Raw genomic sequence first — 26,680 nt, forward strand, 5'->3', positions numbered from 1 at the left:
CTAGTCCAGCTTCCTGTATCTCACAGCGGCCCACCAAATGCCCCAGGGAGCACACCAGATAACAAGAGACCTCATCCTGGTGCGCTCCCCTACATCTGGCATTCTGACTTAACCCATTCCTAAAATCAGGAGGTTGCGCATACACATCATGGCTTGTACCCCATAATGGATTTTTCCTCCAGAAACTTGTCCAATCCCCTTTTAAAGGCGTCTAGGCTAGACGCCAGCACCACATCCTGTGGCAAGGAGTTCCACAGACCGACCACGCGCTGAGTAAAGAAATATTTTCTTTTGTCTGTCCTAACCCGCCCAACACTCAATTTTAGTGGATGTCCCCTGGTTCTGGTATTATGTGAGAGTGTAAAGAGCATCTCCCTGTCCACTCTGTCCATCCCCTGCATAATTTTGTATGTCTCAATCATGTCCCCCCTCAAGCGTCTCTTTTCTAGGCTGAAGAGGCCCAAACGCCGTAGCCTTTCCTCATAAGGAAGGTGCCCCAGCCCCGTAATCATCTTAGTCGCTCTCTTTTGCACCTTTTCCATTTCCACTATGTCTTTTTTGAGATGCGGCGACCAGAACTGGACACAATACTCCAGGTGTGGCCTTACCATCGATTTGTACAACGGCATTATAATATTAGCCGTTTTGTTCTCAATACCCTTCCTAATGATCCCAAGCATAGAATTGGCCTTCTTCACTGCCACCGCACATTGGGTCGACACTTTCATCGACCTGTCCACCACCACCCCAAGATCTCTCTCCTGATCTGTCACAGACAGCTCAGAACCCATCAGCCTATATGTGAAGCTTTGATTTTTTGCCCCAATGTGCATGACTTTACACTTACTGACATTGAAGCGCATCTGCCATTTTGCTGCCCATTCTGCCAGTCTGGAGAGATCCTTCTGGAGCTCCTCACAATCACTTCTGGTCTTTACCACTCGGAAAAGTTTGGTGTCGTCTGCAAACTTAGCCACTTCACTGCTCAACCCTGTCTCCAGGTCATTTATGAAGAGGTTGAAAAGCACCGGTCCCAGGACAGATCCTTGGGGCACACCGCTTTTCACCTCTCTCCATTGTGAAAATTGCCCATTGACACCCACTCTCTGCTTCCTGGCCTCCAACCAGTTCTCAATCCACGAGAGGACCTGTCCTCTAATTCCCTGACTGTGGAGTTTTTTCAGTAGCCTTTGGTGAGGGACCGTGTCAAACGCCTTCTGAAAGTCCAGATATATAATGTCCACGGGTTCTCCCGCATCCACATGCCTGTTGACCTTTTCAAAGAATTCTATAAGGTTCGTGAGGCAAGACTTACCCTTACAGAAGCCATGCTGACTCTCCCTCAGCAAGGCCTGTTCGTCTATGTGTTTTGAGTATAAAGTATATCACAGCACGAGTATAAAGTATATCACAGCACGACTAAATCAGCATCTATATAATCAGGCAGAGGCACCTTTCAAACTGGTGTCCTCGTATATTTAGCAGTGGGAGAGCAACTGCCTCTCTTCACCCCAATATGGCGTCTTTGCAGTGGCTGCTCCTGGGGTCTCTTTTGCATTTTTTTTTTAAGATTGTGGGCCCTTTGGGTCAGGGAACCCATTTAATGACTCATTTTACTATGCAAACCACTTTGTAAACTACTCATGTTGAAAAGCAGTATATTAATATTCTTATTAAGTATATAACAACAACACATTGCATTCTCAATAACCCTTATGACAGCACTGCAGGGCAGGCCAATATATTAATCTCTATTCAGAACCTAAGGTGCTCAAACAGATATAATAGCTTGCTCGAGACCACACAGATGGCAGAAGTGAGATTTCAACTGAGGAATTTTTGATTCACAGACCACACTAAGTATTAATGCTTCACTAGAACAGAGAATGTTGCCCATGCATATTTTAAAATTCTGGATAAACTACCAAACACAGGCAGATCTGGGGCACACACCCACATCTTCAGTGTTCCAGTCAAAAATTAATGTTCTCTTAAAACTCAGAAACTCCTCAGACAGAATAACTTGTTTACATTCTATGAAAGCATTTTTGAAAAAGTGATGTGATAACCTGAACTCTGCACCAAGAGAAACCCCCATATTCATACAGGTATATTAGCACTTCTAAACGATGTTATTCGGATATTAGGATCCAGTTGCAAGTTTGGACACTACTGTTAGGAAAACCCAGACCTTTGTTTTTACTTTTACTGGAGTAATTCTTATAGTGGCTGGTCTGTGAGAGAAAATTAATATATCTAAATTCAATATATCTTCATAAAGTCAAGGAAGCCATATTAGCACTGACCATAATATAACAGGGGAAACAACAAATGTATACTGACCAGTCATTATGGTAACTCGGAGATTCTCCAACAAAACTGCTACTTGAAGAAAATCTGTCACACAAATTACTTCTGAAAAATCTGTTCGAGCAGGTTTGCCTTCTGGGCTACAAAAAAAAAAGATCCAATTTAACAATACTATATGGTTCACTGCTGCAACTAATATCCACAATACAAAGAAAAAAACTTTCCAAACGCACACATTAAATGAAAGAGCAATTTCTTTCTACATATGGGATAACACATGACAGCCACCTAGACACTGCAGTATACTAAAACAGAGAAGTTAATAATCATACAACATGAGCCATAATCAAGTGACATGATCTTCTAGAGCTACATGTTAATCTTCTAACTGAACTGGAATTAAAAATGAATGTAAACTTTTAAAGTTTTAAAATGAAAAGTAATGATTAATATCAAATGTACTACAGCCTCCTGTAAGTAAAAGCACCCCCCCTTCCACCCCCATTAGTGATGCAATTCTGGGGATCACATCACTGACCTTGCCCTCTCCCCCTCCCCTTAAAGGCACTGAGGTGGCTTTACACAAGCTGGTGGATTGTGACCCACGAGTTTGAGAACCACTGAGTTAAGGAAAAACTGGAAACAGACTGACTTAAGAGTATAAACAACATTAACATTAGGAGTTTGTAATTCTTTTAATAGTATTAGTAATTTTTAAACAGTATTCTTTCAATAGTATTCTTTAAATCCAAATACTTGTGTATGGCTACCACATAAAAAATTCAAGTGCAGGGTACTTATATCCCCCGAATGGTTTGTTCTTTAATAGAATCTTACACACGCTTAACTTGGAGTAGGCCCCCCTGAACTCAATGAACAAGATTGGGTTTTTTAGAGATCTTGATGTTACAGATCTGTAATATAATATCTTGCAATTTCATTTTAAGTTTAAACAAATGAACCGCACTGCTTCTTCTAGATTTTCTCCTCCACTGTTTGTGCTTACAGAGCCTATTTTCCCCGACGATTTCAATTATTAAAAATATTGCAATTTATTCAATATTCATCCAATATTTTCAAAACAGCAGAAGCAGATGGAGGAGAAAAAGCATCACCACTACCAGGAGACCATTATTACTCTAAAATGCAAATTAAATACCGTGCCTCTTCCAAATAGTGATGTTTTGCTGTTTAAGTTGTCCAATATGTTTGAGAAAATAATCAAATAGTACTTTCATTTCCCCAAGAAAGGTACATGGCCGGGGTGGCCAAACCACAGCTCCTGAGCCACATGCGGTTCTCTGACAGTTAATGTACAGCTTTTAGAAATATGGTGGCTGAACTCCTTTTTGCATCACAATAAATATAAAAGGTAAATAAGAAAATTTCAAACTTTGCTTATTGTCCACTGGATTAAAACGCAAGTTTAATGTTCATGGTGAGTAAATATATTTAAGAATTTAAATGCTCTTTAAATGCTGCAACTCTCAAACATCTGAAGTTTATCACATGTGGTTCTTACATTAGGCAAGTTTAACTACCCCAAGTATATAATCAAGTTCCTCCACACTGTCCCTTCTAGGACAATCAAGAAGTAGGCACAGGTCTATACTACCATTGTAGGCCGGTGTGTTCTCTGGGCTAAACCAGGGGTCGGCAACCTGCGGCTCTAGAGCCGCATGTGGCTCTTTCAGCTGTCTGCTGCGGCTCCTCCCGGTGAAAGTGGCAAAGGGGGTAACAGGAGGCACCTGTGTTGGGAGGGCAGGCTGCTTCCCTCTGCCCCCTCAGCTCACTGCCCTCCTCTCCCTTCACCCCCACCTGCCCTGCATTGGTTTCCCTTTTCAATTTTGCCCGCTCTGCAGGCTTAAGCTCCCTGTTTTTCCCTTCCCCAACTCTCCAGCAGGACGCCGCCGCTCTCCTCCTCAGCCATTGCCAGCCCTTGCAGCCCGCCTTTCCCTGAGCAGGTTCCCACTCAGTGCAAGGAGAGGCTTTTCCTCCACAGCAGAGGAGACATCCTGTGTGTCTACTCAGTAGTAAGCCCCATTACAGCGGATGAAGCTTACTCCCTGGAAAGGGTGCCTGGGATGGCAGCCTTGGAGCCTGCTCCTATGCGTATCTACTCAGTAGTAAGCCCCATTACAGCGGATGAAGCTTACTCCCAGGAAAGGATGCCTGGGATCACAGCCTTGGAGCCTGCTCAAGGCCAAGCGCAAGGACAGGTGAGTGGGAGCCCGCGCAGGTCTGTTCAAGAGTAAGCCCTGCTGTAGTCTCTGGGCTACTCCCAGGAAGGTGTGGAAGGCTGCAGCCTCAGCCCCCTCCTGTGCAGGTCTACTCACAAGTAGTCAGTGAGGCTTCCTCCCAGGAAAGTGTGGAGAGGACTGCAACCTGAGAGCTCCAACCAACTTGTCTGCTCAGAAGTCCCATTGTAGTCAATGGGGCTTACTCCCAGGATAGTGTGGAGAGGGTTGTAGCCTGAGTGAGGCAGGGCAGGCAGGCAGGGCGGAAGCTGGCCTGTGGCTGCCCCCCCCCCCACATGTGGCTTCTTCTCTTTCCCACCTCTGGAGTCTGTGTCCTTTTTTCCTTCCAGCAGGGTGCCTCTGGAAGGTGGGGGGAGTTCTTTAGTATCCATGTAAGGTAAGCAGATGTCATAACCGACATATGTATTGGAATCCTGGAAGATCTGGTGAGGAGGTAGATGTGGTGTCAGCAGTGGCCCCTTTAAGGGTAAGGCCTGGGCATCCAGCAGAGTGTGCTGCAGCCACTTGAAGGCAATAGGGCCCTCAGGGATATAAGGACCACCTGAGGAAGGGGGTGTGGGTTGTAGAAGGAGTGCAGGTTGGAGGTAGGAGAGGAGACTGACTGACTTGGCTTATTGACTTTGACACTCTGACTGATTTGACTGACTTACTTTGGAATCTGATCTTGGACTGTGATTTGGCTTATTGACTTTGGACTCTGCCCTGGATACTCTGACTGACTTTGTGACTTAATGGACTGCTGGACACACTGGAGTTTGAAGTGTGGCTGCTGTGCCCAAGACCTGCTGATGACCCAGCGTCTGCTGTAGTGGTGGGAGGCTGCTGGCAGGAGAGAGGACCTCTGCAGGTTGAACAGGCGAGCTACCCTGGAGGTGGGGTCCAGCAGGAGTGCAGGGCAGAACCAGGGTCATTTGTTGGGGGAAAGAAGGGGAGCTAATTTGCTTAAAGTGGGCATAATCCTCCAGGCAGAGAATGGCCTTGGAATCAGGCAAAACACCATAGAGGAACAGGTGTCTGAAAGCACAGGACAAGAATGTATGACAAAACTAACTAAAAGCTACAAGAGGGGGCTACATTATAAAAATGGGACCTATAAGAGCATAAAGGTAAAAAAAACTATATGCAGTATTATCTTCATTTTAGATGTCAAAAGGGTTTTGTGGCTCCTAAGGTTTTTTTTCCTCCGGAAAACGGGTCCAAATGGTTCTTTGAGTGTTTAAGGTTGCCGACCCCTGGGCTAAACTGTTCCCACGCATCAGAGTCATTGAGTATCTTCCCCTTTTAGCTATCTAGACTTTTGTATCCATTTCAGTTGTATCAGTACTTCATTTTAAGCAAAAATATTTCTAGATTCTCCCATATGCAATTTCAAAACTTGGAACATTATAAATCCTGCAAACTAATCATAGACATTTTGTAGCCAACATAAAAAAAATGCAGGATAGTAAACAGATACATACTGTTACCAAAATAGTATGGTAAATATATTAAAGAGAATAACAATATTCTAAAATAAGATTTATAGAGTTCTTTAATTATAAAAAGGTAGCTGAACAAACCTTTTTCTTCAGAGAAACAGAATTTTTATCTTCTTTATTTGAAGAACCTGCATAATTAAAAAGATATAAACTATCACTAAAATCTGATAGTAAGTATTAAGGCAATTAGTTACAAATCATTTTGCAAATAGTTTACTATGACAATAGCTTAAAAAAGTAGAAATTCAATTTTTGAAAGAAAAACACTAGAAACAGACTTGATAGTCACTAGCATATACACAAGTTAGCCAGAAGGGAACACCATTTTTTTGTTAATCCTTAATATAAATTCACAACACAGGACACAATCCAGCAAACTATACAACAGGTTCTGTACATCTACAGAGGCCTTTCCTGTTCTTATGGCACTTCTAATATCACAATACAAGCCAATGCATCTGTTATACACCCCTGACAACAAACTCACACTGAAGTTAAGAACATAAGAACAAGCCCCACTGGATCAGGCCATAGGCCCATCTAGTCCAGCTTCCTGTATCTCACAGCAGCCCACCAAATGCCCCAGGGAGCACACCAGATAACTAGAGACCTCATCCTGGTGCCCTCCCTTGCAAGTTGTTGGTTTATGGTACTCAGAACCTCATTTTTCAAAAATTATCCTAGAATTTTCCACATTTCCAAGTTTTTAAGTGTATCAATATATGAGTAGAACTGCTAAAGATCAAAGGGCTACCAGTGTGCTTCTTTATATAGTCCATTCTTGGTATCTGCAAGCATTAGGTTAGTGCAAAATCTAGCAGTTAACAAAATTGTGAGTAGGGAACCATTGAGATCAATGGGGTTGGGGGAGGAGGGGCAGCTTACCTATAGTAGAGACCCTCCAAATCCAGCAGAGACATTCAGAAGGAAATAAGGTGCCAGCTTTGGAAGGTAGCTGACACATTCAAAATGGCACCCTCAACTAGCACAGCGCCCTTTGAAATGCCTGTGGGAACCTGCCCACAGGCATTTCAAAGTGCTCTGTACTAGTTATGGCACCATTTTGAACATCTCTGATGCATATAGGTAGCCAGCAGAGACCTCTGAAAGGCAGCCAGAATTTTCAGATTGCAGATAGCTGAGAATGGAGGCATGGAAAATGTGAGGTAGGTAGCAATTCTGCCCCAGTAGATATGCAGATTTGCTACCTGCGAACTCAAGTATAAAGAGAACTGACTGTAAATAGGAAGGCTCCTGAAACAATCATGCTAAAAAAATCCCTTCACCATACAAGCTGTTTCCAAGCCTCAGGGTACCTCTGTAACACAATTCAAGTGTCAGTCATGAATAAACCCCAAACTTGCATGACACCTAAGAAGTTCTTCGATTTGCTATATTTTAAGAAGCACAAATACAGACCCTGATCCAATGGTCTAAAAACAAGTGGGAACTCTGGTGTGCATGAAGAGAGGACTAGAATTCATACACTAGAGTTCACCCATTCACTCTGAAAGTATAGGTCACCTGTGCATGTGCAGGAAGTGCCTCCAACTTTGAAATCCTGGAGGAAGCCTATACCTGCAAGCAGGCAACTTTTGCAAATACAAGAACTCCTGCAAATCTTTAGACCAGCCATTTTCAACCACTGTGCCGTTGTACACTAGTGTGCCGTGGGAATTTGGAAGAGGGTCAATTATCAATGGGACCATTAGGAGATGTGAGCCCCCACTGACAGCACAGTGTGCCTTGTCAATTGTCAAAAAGCTGATGGTGTGCCTTGACCATTTTAGTGCCTTGCCAGTGTGCCGCAAGATGAAAAAGGTTGAAAATCACTGCTTTAGACAGAAGTATATATTTCAAATTACTATGGCTTCCCTGTCCATTCACTCCAAAATCAGCCTCAGAGTCTCCAGAACTGCTGAAAATCAACTCAAATATATTAGACTAAAATACAGTAAATATCATACCTCTAATGAAGCATTAACACAGATTTTTTAAAAAATTTCAAAGATAACCAGAGAGACACAAACTTACTGTGTTTTTGGTTCCAGTTTTTATAGAAATTTGCTGTTAAAGGTCTTCTGCAACAACAAATACCAGTTATTTGCAATGAAACAATTCTGTCTATGCTAACTGCACATCCAGGCTCCAATTAGTGAAAAAAAAAATATCTAAACACCTTCAGCATATAGCCATTAGTTGTTTGTTTGATTTTCTCTGTAAATTGCATTGTGAACTCTCCATTGAAAAGCGGTTTATAAATACTGTTATTATTATTATTAATAATAAAGCATGTAACAAATTTAACATTTATGACATTTTAATCATTTGCATAAAGAGTGTCTTTTCAGTTAAAAAATGCTTCTCCTTGGCACCAAAAAACATGGTATTTATCAGAACAAGGCTACACTAGAGTCATTTAAGGGTTCTTTAACAATCAGATTGATAAATGATACCATGCTGATAAATATATCAAAGACCATCGCTATTTGAAATTCATGCAGTGAAAAACACATGACATCAACAGTACAGTACAGGACTAAACTGATGGAAGAGAATATTCTGCATTTCAGCCCTATGTACAATAGCAGACAAAACTTTAAAATGCATTGCAAATGCAGACGCGGTCTTAATATATTGTAACACACACATCATGGATTGCTAACCTTATGCAGTTTTTCATATTCATAGGGCAATACTTGCCCTCATTACAGTTAAGTAGGTCATCTGCTTTGCTTAGTGGTTGCTTTATCTGAACCTGTAAGGAATGTTAATGTTATAATTAGTGCAGCATTTGTCCAAATGATTTGCTCTAATATTTATGGTCCAGAAATCAAATTATTGAAGTTACAAACTTAATTGCTTAGACCACACCAACAGAAATCCATTAGTACTATTGTATATTATTCCAAAGGAACTTTTGACCAAGACAGCAAACAGTTTTCATTCAATGAAAACAGGCTAAACAGAATAAAAAGTCTTGTTTAAAAGCATTTGCCCTGCAAAACCTGTGTATGTTCTTTGATTTTTTGTTCTACTCAACCTTTGTTACAGACATGCTATAAAATTGATTAGATCTCACTATGAACCAAATAAAAATCCTTTAAAAAATGCACTTCAGAAATCTCAAGGTTTTCTTAGTTCATTATAATGAACGAGAAAAGCAAAAATCAATTTAGGAAAATGAGAAGCCAACCTACTTGCTGTTTTTATTTTTTCCACTCAGGGCACTGCTATGCTATACATGTGGGTGTTTCCTGCACAAGACTAGACAGACTGTGCCTGCACGAGCACAGGTGCTGCTGCCTGTAAGCTGGACATCTTTAAGTTGAGGGCTATTTGTACAGAGATTTACAGGCACCTCATGTATGAATCACAGTAGAATTAGAAGATGGGCAGAGACAATGAAAGAATTAACAGAACATAAGAACATAAGAACAGCCCCACTGGATCAGGCCATAGGCCCATCTAGTCCAGCTTCCTGTATCTCACAGCGGCCCACCAAATGCCCCAGGGAGCACACCAGATAACAAGAGACCTCGTCCTGGTGCTCTCCCCTACATCTGGCATTCTGACTTAACCCATTCCTAAAATCAGGAGGTTGCGCATACACATCATGGCTTGTACCCCATAATGGATTTTTCCTCCAACAGCCCAATCTCTCACCTCTCATCACTGTTTTTAAGTGCAAGACAAGAAAGATAGATTTCTTAAATTCCACCAAAGTCCACTAAGTTTTTATGGTTACTTTATGGATTTCATTGCAGTTAACTCTGACCATGATGTGCAGCCCCTCTAGGTGCCCATTTGGGAGAATCAGGGTATAAACTGAATAAATATATTTTAAATTCATTTTATTCCATTGAATTTAATTTGTCAGAACACAAAACAAAACGTTATCAACTATCTGGATTCAATTGAATTTTTTAATTAGTAGATAAATATGGAGGCTGTATAATTATCTGCTAATATTTTTAAAGACTCTAGAAAGAAGAAAAATCTGGTTTCTATTCATCACCAGCTTGCCTTAATAACTGAACATCTATTCATATCTTTCAGCCTCCAAAAATGGATTGTGTGTACCAATAATTTGTAAGCCCAGTTAACAAAGCTACCAACTTACCTTAATACAGTCTTCCAAAGCACAGAGTTTATACACAGCTTGGAACTGTTTGCGGTCAACTGGACATGAAGCCCTAGTCTGAAAGAAAATTAAGCGTTCACTATTTTGTTTTGTGGTTTTAAAGTTACAGAATATGTACGCCATCTTCATATCATACGGATCAAAACAAATGTTGGCATGCTTCAAGTCAACCTGCATGCATATTCCTATACTATCTGCTCAATTAACTTCCAGCTGTAGGCATTAACTGGCTTCATCAGTAGATATACGAAAACATTTGCTGATTAATCCACAGGACTAGAAAGCAATAGCACACTATTTGTTTAGGCTATTTTGATTTGATGTGTTTGAATGGATTAAAAATAATACAGGTGGGGTCTTGGTAACCATGAGGGATCCATTTTTGGATTCCCTACCAATACAGAAAACTCCAAATACCAAAAACTGTGGTTTCAGCCCCTTTAAAGATTCCAAAGGTGACCAGAGCTGCGCAGCCAATGCCAAGTGTTTCGGCTTCTGAATGGCCGAAAAACGCAACTTTCAGTTTCTGGAGGGATGATATTTCTGGAGCTATTGATGATAGCTTTTCCAGCTAACAATGAATAGCATGCTTTATTTTAAATGTTCACACACTTCAGCTGGCCTTTTTTAAAAAACAAAAAGCGAATTTAATCAAATCAACCAAATTGCCAAGACTAACTGATCAACTAAAAAGTCTTTTATCTTAATTAACATGAATAGCAACATCTATAAACCTTCTGAGTTCCTGGCCTTTTTAACATCTCTTAATATTTTTTAACAACTGTTTACAGGCCTGATCCTTTTTTAATTTGCTGCGCAATGCTCTTATCTGACTAGTTTTTATCTGATTACTGTTTTTACAATATGTTATTTTTTATCTGTTTTAAACTATGTTTTTAATTTGTTTTAACCTTGTTTTGTAAGCCACCTTGAGTCCCTTCGGGGAGAAAGCCGGGGTAAAAATAAAGTATAATAATAATAAACCTAGAATACTGTGTGCATCTAAGCACACACTGACCTCTGAACCTTAGCATTAAGCTAAGCATTTTGCATTAAACAAAAGCATTTTATTGCTTGTGTGGCTTTAAGTGTTTTAATGTTTTTAGTACTGTTTTTATTGTATTGAAATATTGTTGTAAACTGCCTTGAGAGCCCTTAAGTGGGGTGGAAAGGCAGGATATAAATCTCTTAAATAAATAAATAAGCTCCCAGCTCTGCCATTAGTTTCATATTTATGTATTTTAAAAATTTATATCCCGCCTTCCCAGTTCTTAAAGAACTCCACAAGGTGGTTAATAAACTAAACAAAATTTCAATAAACATGGCATGATCTAGATGGCATATTAAAAAATCCATGCCAAAGTAACACAATAGCTGACAAAAAACATTAAAGCATAAAGGCAGGCAAAGCAACAGCGACAATAAGACAACAGCAAAACAAAGTAAAAACAGTAAGCAAAGAAGAAGCCAAGAACCATAAACCCTCCCCCAAAGTCAACTAAAACAAACAAGTCTTCAGGCCTTTCCAGTAAGCCTTTCCAGTAAATGAACCTTTCCTGGAAACTTTCCAGTAAAGAGGATGTCCTTAAAGTCTCCTTAAGGGTATTCCAGAGCCTGTGTCATAAATGAACCTAAGAGCCCTGCTGGATCAGGCCCAGAGCCCATCTAGTCCAGCTTCCTATATCTCACAGTGGCCCACCCTGAGCGGCTCCTCAGGGAGCACACACAGGACCACAAGATACTTGCATTTTGCCACCACCTCCCTGCATCTAGCATCCTATTCACCCTCACACCCCACAGCAAAGACACTAAATTGCAGCCTGAATAGTCCGGCTTCTTGCTATCACCATTTTCAATGGTGGCAGAATTCTCAGCAAGGAATACAATACAATGACCTAAAGGAACAGGCTGGACTATACAGTTCATAAAACACCCTAGTCCCAGGCTGTACAGGACTTTAAAGATTAGCACCAGCACCCAGAAACAAGTCAGTAGCCAGTGTAGCCACAAACCATCAAGTCCTGATGCCCACCCAGGCCACTGCATTCTGCTTTAATTGCAGTTTCCAGACTGTCTTCAGAAGCAATCCATACAGTAGGACCCCCAAGCGACACACCTGTTCCTTCAGAGGGCGGTAATCCCATCCAGAACAGGTTGATAGTCTAGTACGTGCATTGTGGTTTTCCAGATAAGGAGAACCTGTTTCATCCATATTTAATTTCAGCATATTAATTCCTATCTAGACTCTTTCCACTTCCAGGCACTGCTCCAATACCTTAACAGCCCCCTTGGTAACTTGTGGAAAGGATAGCTACAGCTGAGTATCATCAGCAATTGGTGATCCACTCCAAATCCCCAGATGACCTCTGCCAGCAGTTTCATGTAGATGCTAAAAAGCATGGGGGACAATATAGACCCTTGTGGAACCCGCTGTGTCGATCAGTGTTGAACAGGTGTCCTCCAGCACCACTTTCTGAGCCTGATCAGCCAAGAAGAGGCAGAACTACTTCAAACCAGTAGCTCCAAGCCTCAGCTCAGTCGACTGGCCCAGGAGAACCCCATGGTCAATGGTACTGAAAGCCACCGAGAAGTCGAAGTAGGATCATCAGGGATGCTGAAGGTCATTCACAAAAGTGACCAGTGCTGCCTGTGTAACAAAGCCTGGGTTGAAGCCAGATTGAAAATGATTCAGATAATCCACTTCATCTTGGACCCTCTGGAGCCAGGACATTACCAACAGCTCGATCGCCTTGCCCAGAAAGGGGAGGTTTGATACTGGATGGAAATTATGCAAAAAGGTGGGATCAAGGAAGGGCTTCTTTAGGAAGGGGAAAATCACCACCACCTTCAAAGCACTAGGCAGCCTCTCTGTTAAAGATGTATTAACCGCCCTCCCCACCACTTGGCCAGACCTCCCTGGGCTAATTTTGTAAAGTCTAGGGAGCAAGTAGGAGATCTCATACTCCTAAGATTCCTGTCTACATTCAGGTTGTATAAATCGAAAAGAATTCCACATCACGAGACAAACAGATGCCTGAGGGACATCACCAGACACGGTCAATGAGGAGTCCAAGTCATGACAAATAAAAGCAATTTTATCTACAAATCACCTAGCAAAATTATCACAGGCAGACAGAGCAGTCTCCCTGTGCCACCAGATGTAACAGGGCCCCACCACACAAAACAACTCAGCTGGATGGCACTCCGTGAGCATGATGATGACATAGAAAAGTCTTCGCTGAAATCACCACAACAGAATAGGCTTTACTATGTGCTCTATCCCATGTTCAGTTGGACTCATCACAAGTTTTCCTCCACCATCACTCAAAGACATCTAACCAGTTGTTTCACTGCCCCCAGCTCCTTGGTAAACCAGGGAGCTACCTTGGCTCTGCAATGTGGTACAGGTTGCACAGGACTAATCTGATCTAACGCTCTGGCTATTTTCACATTCCAGAGGTCGACCAAAACAGTAGATGAGTCACTGAACCTTCTTCTTTACTTCCGCTTTTACCACTTTGGATGTCACTGACCCTAGCAGTGGGCAACTTGCCCAAATCCTTCAGGAAACACTCACAACTCAGCTTTCAGAGGTGGACCATACAGTCCACAGTAGCAGAAGCAAGAAGCTGCCACTAACCTACACCCTACTATGAAGTGATCTGTCCAAAGGAGTGACATTAATCTCCTCCACCACCACATCACCATTTCCCTGTCCAGCAGTGAAAACCAAGTCCAGTGTGAGCCCAGTCACATGCGTCAGGGATGTAATCAGCTGAGATAGGCCCATGGCTGCCATGGTGGCTGTGAAATCCTGAGCCACACCTACACCAGGGGCTATGGCATGGACATTGCAGCCCTCCCAGGACAAATAGCCAAGGGTACTCCTGACAGCCAAGAGTACCCTCAGCTCAGGCCGAAAGTCTGCTGGGCAGCAAGGCAGACAGTACACCAGCAGAATCTCCATCCTCTCATGCCCACTCAGCATCACACAGGCACACCACTGGACAGAGTACCTGGCAAGGGAGATGGTTTTCTGACATACCAGCAGGACTCTACTTCCTCATCCCTATAGCTGCTGAAGCACATGGAAACCTGGAGGACAACTAGAAGACACTAAGTCCCCCATGTCTTCCAATTAGGTCTCTATGATGCATGCCAGCTCAGCATCTAGATGGGGATTAAATCCTGGAGCGGACTAACCTTATCATTCACAGAACTGGTATTTAAAAGCAGCAGCTTCAGGTCACCTGGGCTGCCACTAAAGCCACCTGTAGTCCTAGGGTTGAAAAAAAGACCAGAAAGAGGAATTGTCTGACTCTCCCTCCTTCTCTAAATGCAACTCTAAACATAATGGGTGGCATCTCAAGTATAATGCTGGTGCTGAACCAGCAATCAACTGCACCAAGCCCTGACACAGACAGGTTAGTTAATCAGGACAAATAAATAAGAGGAACACTGTGGAGGGAGGATCATGAGTGCATCAGCAAACCTCGCCCCCAAGTCAATGTTTGCAACAACAAATGCTGCACTCTGAGATCCTCCCCATAATTAGTGACTCTGAGCCCCTAATGACAGGGAGACTCTGCCCCTCTAGCAGTGATTGTCACTGCATACAGATGCTAAGGTGAACTTCAAAGTGCACTGGTGCGGAACTTGTCCAATTCCATCACATACAGCTTTTGAAAGTCTCTCTGTTTCAAAAACAGTTTATCATGTGGCATGGCAAATTTGCTAACAACTACCAGTACTTACTTCAGCCCATTTAAGGATGCAGGCCATGCAGAAGATGTGACAGCAATTCTCAGGAAAGCCAACTTCCTGCTCTGCCAGACAGTTTAAACAGATAGGGCACCTGTCATCTTCATCAGATAAAATGCTAGAAGAACAGGAACTATGTTCTTCATTCTCTCCACCTGTCATGAAGTGCAAAAGATACCGTTGATTCAAAGTATTATGCTTGTCTGCCACTGTATTCAAACATGTATGTTTAAAACAAGTGAATTGAGTAGTTAAACCAGACAGGATTCTTTCATCTCAAAACCTTCAGTTTGGTCTCCAACACCATTATATCAAGTGGCACAGATATCAAAAGAAACAAAAGGGCTTAATGGGACTGTGAAATACAGAAAATGTCATGCTCAGACCTATGGCTCAATGTATTTTCTTTACCAATGAGCATCAAATGACACTGGAAAGTTTAAAAGCAGGGCAGGTTGACGATATCTATAGTCTTTACCTGCTCAGTTCTAGCATCCAGCAGTCAAATGTGAATAGAAGTCTGCTATTGTTGGTAGTGGCCTTGGAGAGGCACATCTTAAGTGAACTTACTGAATCTCTTTTAAAAGAATTGAATGGTAATCACAACATGCTAATTTAACAAATTCCTTAATTTAACTGCTTCCTATCCATTCAGATGCATGCAATTTTATCTTTGCAAGCTATCTCAGCATCAATATAGCAACAATGCTCCTATGATTATAACAAAAGATTTCAAACCAGTTGATAGTCAGTAAAAATGAAGGCAAAGGTAATCATTTAAATTTAAAGAAAATTTAATCAAATTCCAGATAATCAGAATGAAAATTACAAAATGAGTCATACATTTTCCAGTTAGTATATTTATTTAATATATTTTGCCTTTCTCCCACACAATAGGCAAGCCCAAGGCAGCTTACAAGATAAAAAACACAATACAAAATGAAAGATTAAATACGAAAACATAAAATGATTAAAACAATACATAAAAATATATAACATTTATTAAATAAATTTTGATTTAGTAAATTTATTCATTTTGCTATGTAAACCACTTTGTGAACTACTTTTGTTGAAAAGCAGTAAGTATTTTTAATTACAACATTCTTCTGTGACTTTATATAAACCAAGAGTTCAGATATTATAATCCTAAGGAGACACCACCACCTGTGCAGATAGTTCCAGGACCCTCTGTGGATATCAAATTCCACAGACAGTGGAATCTGCAGGGGGCAGCGCTGACAAACCAGAAGTGCTTTTCAGAAGCCTCCAGGAGGCCTCCTAAGCTGGGAGGAGGCCACATGTGACATCCCTGAGCCTCAGAAGGCTTCCCAGACTTGACTAGAAGACATTTCTAGTCATGTCCAAGAGATCTCGAAGGCCCTCCAGTCACGGGCTCAGCACCCATGTATATTCAGATTTGCAGATTTAGAGGGCTCACTGCAGTTTCCTGATGTAGGAAGAAAACAACTCTTTAGGAAACCTTTAGGAAACCTTTAGGAAAATTGCCTCAGTGTCCCCTTCAGAGGCAACTACACTCTTCCCCCTTTATAAGTACTCTTGCTATAAAGATTTTTACATACATGCTACAAATATTAAAACCATTCCTCTTTATCCATACCAAGATTTTCAATATAAGGTCTGGAAATGGGAAGGGGGGAGAGAGAGACCAGGTCTCTTGCAAAGGTAAGATCTACCTCCTATTTCATCCAGTGCATACATCCCCCCCCCTTCACTTTAAGCTCCATTTCAAGCTCCAGAAACAGAGAAGGGGGTGAATTTCTGGAGAAGTTCCAGAAATTCAGATCAAATTTTGGATTTCTCCTCCTTGCAGGACAGAGGTCCACAAGGGATCCTTTACCAGGAGGTCTGAGTATGGCTGGGGAAGAGGCATCCTCTATGCCAGGGGTGCCCAAACCCCAGCCTGGGGGCCATTTGCATCCCTCAGGGACCCCCAATCCAGCCCAAGGGGAGCCTCCAGTCTCCAATGATCCTCTGGTCCTCTAGACTAGAGCAGTGATTTTCAACCTTTTTCATCTCACGGCACACTGACAAGGCACTAAAATGGTCAAGGCACATCATCAGTTTTTTTTAACAAACTGACAAGGCATACCATGCTGTCAATGGAGGCTCACATCCCCCATTGGCCCTACTAATAAATGATCTTCTCCCAAAATCCCGCAGCACACCTGGGGACCATTTGTGGCACACCAGTTGAAAATGACTGCTCTAGGGACTTGCTGGAGCCCGCACTGGTCCAACATGACTATTCTCAGCACAAGGACTGACTGTTTGACCTCTTGCATGAGCTGTGGTCTGAGGGCTCCTTCCACTGCTTGCTGTTTCACGTTTGTGAAGAAGTAGTGGCAGCAAAGGCCAGCCTTGCTTTGCATAAGGTCTTTTATAGGCCTTGAGCTATTGTGAGACCTTCACTCATTCATATAAATTCAATCTCTATTCATTTATGTAAATTTATATAAATTTATTCAAATTTTAAATGTAAATTCATTCTTTTTCCCCGGCCCCCCAACAGTGTCAGAGAGATGATGTGGCCCTCTTGCCAAATTGCTTGGACACCCCTGCTCTATGCAATATGCACTGTAATGGGTAGTGTGTTCTCAAGGCACATGCATTACACACGCCTTTTAAGGTGTATCCATTTTTGTGCTGTGTTGGTACAAATTACTGTGAATATGGGTCACAGGAAATGGGGAAAAAATGGAAATAGGAAAAAAACAGATGAAACATAGGAATTGTTCACAGTTTGCAACTAAAGAATGAAGTGCTAAACCTCATTATGGGATGCTAGAACTTCTGACACAGTTTCATTGTCAGCTTTAACATTTAACACATGCTGTATAATGTTATTTATTCTATTTTATCACACCACACAACTGTTTCCTATTAGACATTAAGGGTGATTTTGGAAGCAAATTGGAATGGTTTGGAATGAGTCAGAATTTTCCCACTGAAATTAATGCAATTGTTATTCAGATTTTCACCTTAAGGACTGTTTACAGGAACAGATTAAGTATGCATAAAGAAAGAAAAGTATCAGAAACAAAGCACATGAACCTATGAAATGTAGGTACAATCTCTAATTACACTACAATCTCTTCAAGACACTACAGCAGTCTTGAAGTAAATTTTCTCTTGTGCTGAAGAAAGCATATGACAATTCCACAAGGCTTAACTACAGAAATATTCTGGAGAGAAAAAGCAAAGTGAAGGAACATGAAGTTATGCTCTGTTTTTTAACAATTTGTCAAAATATTCAGTCATTTAAGCTACCTTCTGCATCTTCATATTTTTCATCTTTAGCATTTGTATACTGCTTTTTATTCTTCATTTCTGCTGAAGAAACACAACCTGAAAAATATTTACATAAATAATTAGTAAGTCGGTAGCCCAATATCTCATATTAGTTATTTTCACATAACCTTGAGTATTTAAAACAAAATAATACCTAGACAAATACAGTCAGCTCCAGCTTTCCAGGGGCCATCAGTGAACTGATGACATGGAACCCCTACCTGAGTAATCCCCAAAAGAGTTGCTCTCCCACCATGACCACACGACAACTATGGGCACAGAGGTAGTGTTAAGAACCAGCTGTGGGCCCTTGGCAACTACCCAATAACACTGACTCCTAAGTTCAGTTGTGCACCCAATGTTGTAAGTTCTTTGAGGACTTTTAATACATTAAAACATTTCTTTTTTTCTACATTCTACTAACAGAATACAGTTTCACAATTCATGAACCAAGACATAACAACACCTCAGATTTTCTTAAATGTATGGATATTCAGGACTGCAATAGCAAATTTAACACAGGATGTTTTCACTGAGGAATGGCAAAGGAACAACCACTCACTAATCAGGAGGGGGGAACCTGGAAAAGTCTTTTGTCAATTGACCAAAACCTAGCTAAAACAGTAGTTCCCACACTCCCCCCCCCCCATTTTGGTTCACCCTTCAAAATTTACACTGGTTAAAAATGTATTCTTAAAAAAAAAATCAAGAAGCCTGTCATGTCTAGGAAAAAGTGGCCTTGAAACCAAGGACATCTGCAAAAGAGAATCTGCAATGTAGAAGCGCCTAGATTTACTCTGTGGTTTCGAAAACACTATGTGCCAATAGCTTATTTGACAGGTGAATGTGTCATTTTCATGCACATACAGACATTTACCATGCAGACAGCAGCATGTTAACATTTTTAGCATCAATGCTACTCTCCCTCTCACCTTTGCACTTTCACTTTTGACAAGCAACAGGGCACATCTGGCTATTGCAAGCAATGCCTGAAGGGCAAAAACTGAGAAATTTCTTCCTCAAGCTACGGCTTCCAAACTTTCCAACCACAATGGGGAGAAAGGGAACAGCACTGCTCAAAATCAAAAATCCCAGTTGGTCAACTCAAGATGCTGAGTAGGCCCCTACATTCCAGTCAACATTTTTAAGAAGTCACATGCAACTTTCCAATGAACACAAACACAGAAACTCACATGCCACAGTCTGGTAGTAGTCTAGATTCTCAATAAGCAGCCCCAAACACCTACTTGTACAATTTGCTCTTTAAGAAAAAACTGTTTATATCTTGCCACCTTCAATGCAAGGCTGTTTTCATCTGGTTGCAAGGCACTGATCAGTCCTGGACATGCTTAGCTTCAACATGACAGCTGTATCATGTGCCCTCCGACCATGCCTTGGGATTTAAGAATCCAGTTCTAAGCACAGAGAAACTGCAGAAATGCCATCCTCCTGTACACAAATAATCCATTTCAGCTACAATCTAAGAAAAAACAGAATGGCAGATTACAAGGGTAACATAGAATTCCAATCCAGAGTTTTCCTCTTAGCATGAATGCACAGAAATATTGGTGGGTAGAAAGAAAATGCTTAACATTTTCTGTACCAGCCTATTCTTTCCTGAAAATGCCATTTATGTCATTCTTCCCCTCAGATGAGCTCAAAAATATAAAGCACACTAAGGCTTCAATAAGCTGGGGATGGAGGGGGAGAGGCACTTGCAGGGAAGAATCTGCAGGTGTGGGAAGTATTAAACACCCTCCTCTCTCATCAATTCTCTTTCGCATCCCCCCCCCCCCCCGCATGAACCTGACAATCATCGGTATGCAAACATGTTTAACCAAGATCATGCAAACTTCTGTGTCAGGCAACAACAAGTTAAATATACAATAGGCTGTAGCCAAATAAGATTAATTATGACTGCACACCGTTGAAATAAATGAGGCAGGTTAATCATGGCTAACTTTTTTTGGACATAAACACTTTGTCTACCAACAGCTATCAGGCTTGAAAAAAGAAAGTAATGGCACCTTGAAAAATCAAGGTTCCCATTCCCTAGTTACTCGTTACCTACAATTTCTTCTAGCTTAAACATCTCAATTACACACAGACTTTCTCTTTCCTTACAAACTCTGCTTTCCATGAGAATATCATAGCAAGGTTGTCTGAAAAGCTTGATTTGTTTACACCTTAGTAAAGTAATTTGATACCCCACCAGTTATTCTTAACCAACGCTTTGCTGGCAATCAAATACGATTGCATTTCAGAAAAAAGTCCGGACATTTCATAAACGCCTTTTGCTTTTACACACACAGCAGTTTTTATAATCCAAGAGGATAGTTAATACTTAATGTAATATCATTGCCATGAATCAGAAAAAACAAGCCTAATGTGTAACAAATCAAACATTTTTCCGATCTTCATATTTTGATGCTGCTCCTTGTCATAGATACCATGTGGCTTCCACAGACCAAATAACCTGTAACAAGATAGTTCATAATGGCTGAATATTTCAAATTATCTACACTATGGTCTGGAACGGAGCTTACCAAATGTTTTAGTGCCAGGACTCACTTTTTTAAATGACACTATTGAGACCATATAGCTTTTTGAGACTAAAAAGTTTCACTTTACCAGCAGCTCAAGTCTCTGTTTTTATCCTTTTTACAGGGGACGGGGGAGGGGTTCACTGTCTGGATCATTTGTTGAGCTCAATATACATTGGATCAGAATCATTCAGGTGGGCTTGTGTTCTTTCACTATTTGCAAGTAAACATCCCCGAGCGGCTCAGTTTCATTTTCCATAGGGCTCAATATATATTTCTTCATCAGCTTGGAAAGGGGGACTTCCTTCTTGAGTGTCTTTTTTTTGGTGGCTTGTGTTAAATAGATTGGGACCATTTTGGTGGTGTTGCATTCTTCTTGGTCTGCCCTCCAAAGGACTGAGACACAGTTTCCTAAAAAGTAAATGAGCATATGCAGCTCAGTTTCACTTTCCATAGGACTCAATACATTTTCCTTGTCAGCTATCATGTGGTCAGTTTCATGACCCACCCAGAATCAGTCCAACCCACAATTTGGGAAGCATGGGTTTGGAAGATTACAAATGAGTTCAGTGTCTGGTTTAGTGGAAAGTGCCCTTTCTTGCTCAAACTAGTTTCTCTTTGCAAACTACAGTTTGAGCAAGCCCTGTGTAAAGAACAGCTGCCAGGTTTAGTGTTCCTGAAATGGGTTAATTTGAAACTTTTGTCAAGAGAATGTTTGCTTGATATTAAATTACTTCATAAAGCAATTCAACAGAACTATATAGCAAGATGATCTTAAACTGAAGTGGTCACTGCTATAAAGCTTGAGCTGCTTTATACAAAAAATTGAATACTTGTTTATAGATTAAAATCAAAATGTACAGGTAGCACCAATCCTGCTAGCTGCCTTACTTACACATTGTTGTGAGCTATCGTGATTCTAGTTCTTATTAATCTGAACAAGTTTCACTCAAACCATAATTTGCCATGTTGAACACAATGGCAAACTGATCAAGTTAGAAACCACAAGAATAAAGCAAGAAGAGTGTGTGAAAGCACAAACTAGGCCCAAATGCCCAGTATCTTAATACAGTTGATGATTGCTGAATTTTAATTTACTGGTCTTACTTGTTCAAATGTATCCTTGCTCATACAAAACCCCTTAAGCTACTACACATGCAAACATCAAGCTGTGCCATGACAAGGAAAGTAAACAATGCTTCGATACTATTGCTGAAGTACAAAATGACCGGTTCATTCAGCACGCCACAACACTCCACCGATAGAAAGTTACAATTCTTTACACACACAAAAGTATCCTAACTAATGGATACTTTAGTTACCTACCCAATCTGCACCAATGGACAGAGGAAGACCACAACTATAATCACATGCTTACCCCTTCCACTACCAAAACCAAGCAAGTCATACTAAACAGTATGTTACACAGAATCTGGGCTCAGGTTTTGGTTGCTTCCAGGCATCCTTAACATCTGACTTTCAACAATTCACATAAACAAAGAAACAATCAAATGAGTACCAATGTTCTATCTCTTGTGCTTTGAGAAAGTGAAAGTTTTCTCATTAACCTAATTGCACTACAATAAAGAGTTAATTAGCTTCCTTCCCAGGCCTTTTCAGTTATTCCTTTCTAAATACTTTGTGAAGTCAGTTAAAAAGGGACAATGCAGACAACTCAACAGTTGGTTAGAATAAACAGCTTTGCAGAGTGCTAAATTCTATTCAGAGTAATTACCAGCTTACAGTATCTGATGTTTCAATAGTCTTAGGTCTTGAGGCAATTTATTATCTGATCTTTCCATCACCCTTTGATGACCCACCAAAAAAATCAGGTCGTGACCCACAAGTGGGTCCCAATACACAGTTTGAGAACCACTGGGCTAAGTTAAACATGCAGCTTAATAACTATTTGCCAACATTCCTTCAGAAGATCTGCAGATGGAACCTGTTTTCCAAGCAGGGACCAAGAAGTTGCAATTATAACTGCATAAGATCATGGCTCCACAGTGAGGAAAAGGGTGCATACGCATCATAATAACACAAACAACAGCAACAACCAGAATCGGGTTAATGTTTCACTACTGTGGCTTTGCTCCTGCACAATTACTCCTGCATGGAAAGAGAGGCCAGAAGAACCTCACAGCCTCTCCAGGCTCCTGCCCACAGCTTTGCCACACATAAGAAAGCAAGAAGAGCCCCGCTGGATCAGGGCAAAGGCCCATCCAGCCCAGCTTCCTGTATCTCAGGATGGCCCACCAGATGCCTCAGAGACATACAAGGCAACAAGAGACCTGCATCCTGTTGCCACTCCCTTACATCTGGCCTCCTGAAGTAGACTATTTCTAAAACCAGCAGGGTGCACAAACCCATCACAGCTTGTTACCTGTGACTAACCACACACTGCCATTACAACCTGAGGCAAGGAGTTCCACAGATATTTCCTCCAGAAATCCGCCCAACCCCCTTTTAAAGGCATCCAAGTTAGTCGCCATCACCACATCATGTGGCGAGGAGTTCCAAAGACTACCCACACACTGTCACCCTCACATCCTGCGGCAAGCAATTCCACAGACTACGAACACACCGCCGTCACGTCACGTGGCAAGGAGTTCCACAGACTACGAACACACTGCGATCCCATCCAGTAGCAAGGAGTTTCACGGACTAATCACACACTGCCACCACCACATCCAGTGGTAAGGAGTTCCTGAGATTATTCACACGTTGGCATTACAACCTGTGGCAAGGAATTCCACAGGCTTTTCCTCCAGAAACCTGTCCAACCCTCTTTCAAAGGCATCCAAATCAGTCACCATCACCGCATCCTGTGGCAAGGAGTTCCGAAGAGAAACCACACATTGCCATCCCCACATCCTGTGGCAAGGGGTCCCACAGTCTACGAACACACTGCAGTTGCATCAAGTGGCAAGGGGTTCTGCAGACCACTCACACGCTGCGATCCCATCCAGTGGCAAGGGGTTCCACTGACTAATCACACACAGCACCACCACATCCTGTGGCGAGGCGTTCCTTATTCCTTATTATAAGAGTAACCACACATCGCCATCACATCCTTTGGCAAGGAGTTCCACAGATCGCGAACACACTGCCGTCGCATCGAGTGGCAAGGAGCTCCACAGACCAGGAACACGCCGCCGCCGCGTCCCGTGGCAGGGAGTTCCACGGGCCGAGCAGACGCCGGGCGAAGAGACACTTCCTGCTATCCGTCCTACCCTCCCCACAGCCAGCGTCAGCGGACCCCGAGGGCCGGCCGAAGCCACGCGGCGACGCCCTCGCGGACGGCGGCTGCAGCCCGCCTCCCCAGCAGGCCCGAGCGCGGCGCGCGCCGCCTTCCCTTTGTCTCCCGCGGACGCCCTCCCGGCCTCCGCACCTGTGGGCGTGGGCAGCAGCGGTCAGCGCGGCCCGAGCAGGGGGCGCCGGGCCTCCCTCGCGCAGTAGCAGCAACAGGGGGAGGAGGAAGCAGGCCGTTCTCCGCTCTCGGCCCGCTCCAGTCGCATGTCCCTCCTCGGCAACCGTAGCTGCGCCGCTGCTCCCCCTCCCTCCGCAGGCAAGGCCGCACAGCGGCCCCGGCCAATCGCCGACAGGGAGCCGACGCGTCACCCGCCAACGAGACGGGGAGCACCGCCCCCCCCGCCGCCCAGGGGCATGCCGGGAAGGTCCTCCGGCTCCCCCCTCCCCGAGGGGCGGTGCTCACGGGCGCGCAGCACGCGCATGCGCAGTGGGGCGGGGAGCGCGCGCCTAACCGTCAGAGAGCAACGGTCGCGGGGCGGGGCTAGCCGGCGACCCCCAGTGGCGGCAGCAGCAGCAGGCACAGAACAGGCGTCGAAGAAGCTGCGCTGCTCATAACCCATCATTAATCATCACCGTCAACTAATAAACAGACAATTAAGAATAAATTAAAAATTTATATTTATTAAAATCAACATTAACAATATTAATAATATATTAATTAATTATATATAATATATAATTAATATATATTATATAATAATATAATATATAATTAATATAAATATATATTAATTAATAATACATTAACAATCATTAATATAATAATACAGTATCAATATTAAATAATTAATAATAAAGTTATGAATATTGTCCATAATTCTATGCAACAAATTTAATTAGTTATTCAATATTAGTAGTATTAATTATTCATTAATAATTAATAGACTACATTAAATTTGTTTGGTGTTATCAGTATTAATTATCAAGCATTATTAATTAATATGATCATAATTTATATAATATATAATAATATTTATTCAACATTAATACTATTCATTAATTATATTATGATCATTATTTATATAATACTCAAGCAATAAATTTATTTATTAAATATTATTAATAGTAATGACTATTAATTATATTATTAATATTGTTTATATAATTTTATGTAATATTTATTTGATATTAATATTAATTATTAATCAATATTAATGATGTTAATATTATTTAATAGTATAAACATTGGTTATTACCCATTATTAAATGATGTTATTAATATTATTAAATGATGTTAATATTATGTATGTAATATTATTATTAGTTATTAATCATTCATTAGTGATGTTAATATTACTTAATATTTATGCAATGTGTTTATATAATATGAAGATTAATTGTAAATTAATAACATTAATGTTATTTAATATTCTTTATCAACAAAACATCCACAAAGTGGTTTTCAGAGAACCAAATCAGAAGGACTTTGGGCCGGATCCTGCCCAGCCCTCAGCACTGCTAGAGCTGCTCCAAGGGGGCATGCGCTGCATCCTGTGAAAGGGTTGGGAGTCAGGGAGGCCTCCTGAAGCTCAAGAGCGTTTTCTTCCCTCACCTTGGGGCTGCATTGCAGTTGTAGTTGAATAGGAATGGACCCTAAATGGCCCCCAGTCCCTAAAGGGCTCGCAGCCTTCAAAACTGCAGAGCACCACCAGCAAACTGCCAGGAGAAAAGACCCTGTGCTGGGTGACGCGTCCAGCACTGTAGGCGTTCCGACCAGGGTCCCCCGCGATAGGATGGTGCTGAAACCTCCATGTGCCAGGAGTGTTCCATCCAAAGCTTCATTGCGCTGGCTGAGGAGGATGTGGGGTGTGGCAGGACCGTCCCTGGTCAGCTCCACCATTCTGGGACATCAACCCGGTCAGAGTCCTAGCTGAGGGGGGAGGCGCTGTTCCCACTGCAGACCGTTAGTCCCACATCAGGTGGCATAGCTGGAGGGGGCGGAGCACTCAGGCTGGCAGGGAACCTCAGCGAGGCGGGCAAGCGGCCCCTCCCTTCAGAGCCATTCCCGGCGGAGGGAGCAAAACGGAGCCATTCTTCTACACGTGTATTTCACCCTCTTTTCAAAGTTTCATTTGGAACTGAATGATGAGCCTTTTAATGAGGCTGCTTCAAGCGGATGTTACTCCCCCCACCTTTCACTCTCTGGTGTTTGGAATCAGGCCTCATTCACACACCACCCTTTCTCCACAGAGCTCAGATAGGCGTCACAGTCTGCATCATTTACACTGTGGTATGTCTGAGGTTTGGCAGTCGCGGTACATGCCCTGGGCACCATTTGGAGGGGGGTGCCACTGAGCAGCTCTGAGATGTGATGGCTCCAAGTTGCTGCACGCTGTTCTTGTGAGCCTTAGGGTACAATCCTAACCCACTTTCCAGCACCTACAAAAGGGCAATGCAGCTCAGCAGTAAGGGAACAAACATTCACTTTGAGGAGGGCTCTGTGAGTGCTACCCAACTGGGGTCGTGCGAGTTCCACTAGACACTGCCTCAAGTACCACTGGTGGTACTTGACTACCTCCGGTTGAGAAACATTGGCACAGCTATGCCAGCACTGGAAAATTGGTA

At 42.2% G+C, this 26,680-nt stretch overlaps 1 protein-coding gene across 1 annotated transcript in view; it reads right to left on the reverse strand.

The window, feature by feature from the left end:
• The window catches only part of SCAF11 (SR-related CTD associated factor 11), a 35,371-nt gene extending 11,052 nt beyond the window's left edge, over nucleotides 1-24,319 (reverse strand). Inside the window, exons 1-8 of the mRNA XM_066634118.1 lie at nucleotides 24,195-24,319; nucleotides 18,240-18,317; nucleotides 14,946-15,106; nucleotides 10,170-10,247; nucleotides 8,713-8,804; nucleotides 8,081-8,127; nucleotides 6,128-6,174; nucleotides 2,344-2,450 (exon numbers count right to left, since the gene is read on the reverse strand). Of these exons, the coding sequence (XP_066490215.1) occupies nucleotides 2,344-2,450; nucleotides 6,128-6,174; nucleotides 8,081-8,127; nucleotides 8,713-8,804; nucleotides 10,170-10,247; nucleotides 14,946-15,106; nucleotides 18,240-18,297 (590 nt within the window). The 5' untranslated portion in view covers nucleotides 18,298-18,317; nucleotides 24,195-24,319. The remainder of the gene's footprint in view (nucleotides 1-2,343; nucleotides 2,451-6,127; nucleotides 6,175-8,080; nucleotides 8,128-8,712; nucleotides 8,805-10,169; nucleotides 10,248-14,945; nucleotides 15,107-18,239; nucleotides 18,318-24,194) is intronic.
• Nucleotides 24,320-26,680: the final 2,361 nt, after the last annotated feature.

The sequence above is a fragment of the Tiliqua scincoides genome, chromosome 7 (genome assembly GCF_035046505.1).
Source record: "Tiliqua scincoides isolate rTilSci1 chromosome 7, rTilSci1.hap2, whole genome shotgun sequence".
Taxonomy (NCBI): domain Eukaryota; kingdom Metazoa; phylum Chordata; class Lepidosauria; order Squamata; family Scincidae; genus Tiliqua; species Tiliqua scincoides.